The sequence below is a fragment of the Erigeron canadensis genome, chromosome 7 (genome assembly GCF_010389155.1).
Source record: "Erigeron canadensis isolate Cc75 chromosome 7, C_canadensis_v1, whole genome shotgun sequence".
Lineage (NCBI taxonomy): Eukaryota > Viridiplantae > Streptophyta > Magnoliopsida > Asterales > Asteraceae > Erigeron > Erigeron canadensis.
In genome coordinates, this window is record NC_057767.1 from 1784694 (window position 1) to 1788567 (window position 3874).

General features: G+C 31.0%; 1 protein-coding gene across 1 annotated transcript; it reads left to right on the forward strand.

Annotated features, from left to right (window-relative positions):
• Nucleotides 1-1295: 1295 nt before the first annotated feature.
• On the forward strand, nucleotides 1296-2539 carry LOC122608523 (protein BIG GRAIN 1-like B). Its single transcript, XM_043781627.1, has one exon. The coding sequence runs from the start codon at nucleotides 1379-1381 to the stop codon at nucleotides 2492-2494; it is 1116 nt and encodes a 371-aa protein (XP_043637562.1). The 5' UTR covers nucleotides 1296-1378; the 3' UTR covers nucleotides 2495-2539.
• The last annotated feature ends 1335 nt before the right edge of the window (nucleotides 2540-3874 follow it).

Consider the following 3874-nt stretch of genomic DNA (forward strand, 5'->3'; position numbering starts at 1 on the left):
ATTTGAATTTTAAAATATATAAAAGATAAAAAGAAATGATAAACCAACTCTTATTGATTAGGATTAACCAATATTTTATATATATACTTTTTTTTTTAAATAACGAGTTAGTAATTAATAGTTAGCAGTCGAGACACCATCCAATTAGATAGTATGCGATACTTCAACCATGCAATATTCTGGAATGAAACTTAGAATTATAAAAAAACACCTTTAATAATTCACTTCTACAAATGTAGAAAGTGAGATTTTCGCAATGTCTAAAACCTTATCAATAAATACTTTTATTATAAATTATAAAACTGAGCAAGATTACCTTTAAACATAACTCATGACAAATCAAACATATAACTAGTGGGATTATGTTCATCGTTTCTTTATACCTTTATAACGACTTCAATTCATGAAACGTTTTCGTTAAAACGAGGCAATAAAACAAACTCATGGAAATTTCATATATGGTTTGGCGCAAGAAAGTCGATCCAAGTGTTTTTATAAAAAAGAAATATAAAGGTTTGTGTAAGGACAATTAGAGTAAGATAAGTTAAGAATACATTGAATGAATTACTAATATTTGTCAATATATTAAAGGAAAGATTGTATCCACAACGTTATGTATCATCTAGAAAAGGGAAAGTCTACTAGCTTTAACAAGGAAAATACACCTAATAATAATTTACCAAATATATATAGTTATTAGGTTATTGCATAATTAAATTTGTTCTTAAAATAACTTCAATGCTATCTTATCTTGTCTTATATCCAGAACTAATTAATAATGTTTATCACCTTATATATAATTAAAAAATTGATAATTGATTTGCTATCGGTTACACGTCGAACGATCACATGACAATTACAAAGAAAAATAAATCACGATACAGGGGACACGAGGTGAATTACAATTTAAATATCACATGTAAGTTATGAATAATGATCTTTACATAATTAATATATTTTTATCATATACAACAAAATATATGTATCATATAATCATACGGACTGTCTAATATATATTGTTGTATATGATAAAAAAAAAAAATACTCTGTAGTTATGTAAGGATTACATTCCGTAAATTATTTCTATAATATTGTAGTAGTACTATATATGTAATTAACTTTCCAAAAGAAATAATACTTTTCAAAAGACTAAAAAGAAATGATGATGGAATGGGTTTGTTTCATGAGAAAAGGCCAGCCCAACCAACATCTTCTTTATATAAAGGAAGCGTAATTTAGAGATAACTAAAATCAAATCCCTTATTTATTCCTTTTTGTTTCAAAATGTGCTTTCATTTCGTCTGTTTATAATTTTTTCTCTAACAAGTAACAATAATCATTATATCAATAATTCGGTTAGAGTTTGATACATACACATATGGATGTTACTTCTTCTAGGAGGTATAAGGAAAATCCGTCGTTCAGTTCGAGTTTGTTGGACGAAATCTATCGTTCGATTGATGAACGAGACTTCGAACAAACATCGAATGTTTGTAGTAAAGAAAGGAGAAAAGTACAGGTAATTACGGGAAGGAGATCTGCTGCCGATGTTGATAGGAACTCGATACGAAATGAAAATGGTTGTTCATTTCGATATCACTCGAGTTCTAGCTCTTGTGATATTAATTCATCTATATCACAAAATGAGTTGATATATGGGGCAAAGTCTAAGCCAAAAGCTATAAGTACAACTAGTTTTTATCAACATGATGACCAATTTGATAAAAGAGCGAAAGAAAGACACAATATGTGTAAGTATGATGATATTCCACAAGCAAAAGCAAAAAATGAAGGGAAATTTGTGAAGACGAAATCGAAAGCATTGAAGATTTATAGTGATTTGAAGAAAGTGAAGCAGCCAATTTCGCCTGGAGGCCGATTAACTAGGCTTTTGAATTCAATATTTACTAATGGAAATAGTAAAAAAATGAATGGCTCCTCTGGCTGTAGTGTCAGAGACATTGGCTCTGGCACTGAAACGAGGAGTCATTTGGATAGGAAGTCAAAATCGGCTAATGCGTCTACATGTTCATCGGCGTCTTCATTTTCACGGTCGTGTTTGAGTAACACGCCATCATCTAGAGGAAAGTTGAGTAGCGAAACGAAAAGATCGGTTAGGTTTTATCCGGTGAGCGTGATTGTTGGCGAAGATTGCCAGCCGCGTGGACACAAATCGTTATATGAAAATGAAACGCGTTTAGAAAGTGTTGAGTTTGCCCATAAGTCAATCCATGATAAGAAACGTGATATTTCAGAAGCTGCAAGGAAACTTTTGAAGAATTACCAAAAGAAGGTCGAGCGTAAATTTGAATCGATAAGGAATAATGAAGACGAAGAACAATCGGATGATGACAAGAGTGACTCGAGCTCGGATCTTTTTGAGCTTGACAATCTTTCTACCATTGGAATGAGCAAGTATCGAGAAGAGTTGCCTGTTTACGAGACAACTCATCTCGATACTAATCAAGCCATCGCTAATGGCCTTTTTATGTAGTCGATCACAAACTAATTAATGTCTTTATTTGTTAACATCTGTTTAGTTATTCATTAGTCATCGAGTTTATGTAAAGTAAAAGTTGTCATTTATTCACGGGGTTTATATGCTTAGTCCAACTACATCTTTGGAAAAACATATGTTCATATCATCATATGCACCCTAGGCCCTACCTATAAACATATAGGCAAGGTTGTGTAACTTGAAATTGAATCGGATCGATGAATAGTAGGTTTTTAATGTATAAAATAATAGTTTTTTAAATTATATGTAAGAAAATAATAAAAATATATATAACTTCACACTTAAACATAACATAAATTTTTAACATAAACACAATTTGTTATAAACACTAACATAATTGATAACAACTTTAAAAAAAAAAAAATGTTTGACTTTGGTTGACCTGATCTGATACAACCAAGTTGATCCGAGTCTGTAACCCTGGCCGATTTTCAGACCGAGTATGTAAACTCGTATAGTTAGTCGGCCGATACACGATCTGATTCGGCTATATCGGTCGAGTTTCACAACACTCCATGTAAACAACCGGTTTGAGCCGAACCCACCTTTATATCAGTAATGGAGTCAAAATACATTTTTCTTTACTTATTGGAACACACTATATTATATAAATCTTGAAAAAACTTTGGCGATAAAAAAAATTCATTGTATTAACGAAGCCTTGACACCCCAGCCCCGCTCTTGCTTTAAATGGTAAGGGCCGATTTATATTTAAAAGTTACCGTTAAAAAGCAACATATTAGGGCAATTTCGTTAGATTGTTGGTTAAAAGTTATAATATGACATAGACCGGAATTAAAACTATATTTTTATTTTTGAGAGTGTTTAATGTTAATTATTACGACTAAAAGCAAAATGTGAAAGTTGGAATGAGTATCGATACACGAGAGGAAAGGAGTGGTGTGCCTAAAGTTGAGACGAAGTTGTTGAAGTCTCCACGATCATGTTCACACACCAAACTCAAAATTGAACTCTGATAACTCTTAAGTTTTGTAGTCAACCTAACTTTTAATTTTCAATCTAATAACAATATTACAAAATGGGAGAAGATTAATATGAGACAATGTTTATCAAATCTATTAAAATCTTTATTAAATATAGTGTGTTTTTTTTTGAAATAAAATTATTTCTTCATATATTATTCAAACTTTAATTTCAAAAATACGAGTACTTGTTTAACTTTTAATAAAACCACTATCTTCCATGCGAGAAACATTTTACCTACTTAGAGGGAAGGGAGTCATGTAGTGAAAAAACTCAACCCTCCAAATCTCACCAATCATATATCTCCAATTCATTTTTTCTTTTTAACCCTTCCAATCAACTCTCCCAACTATTTTTCATAACATTCATCAC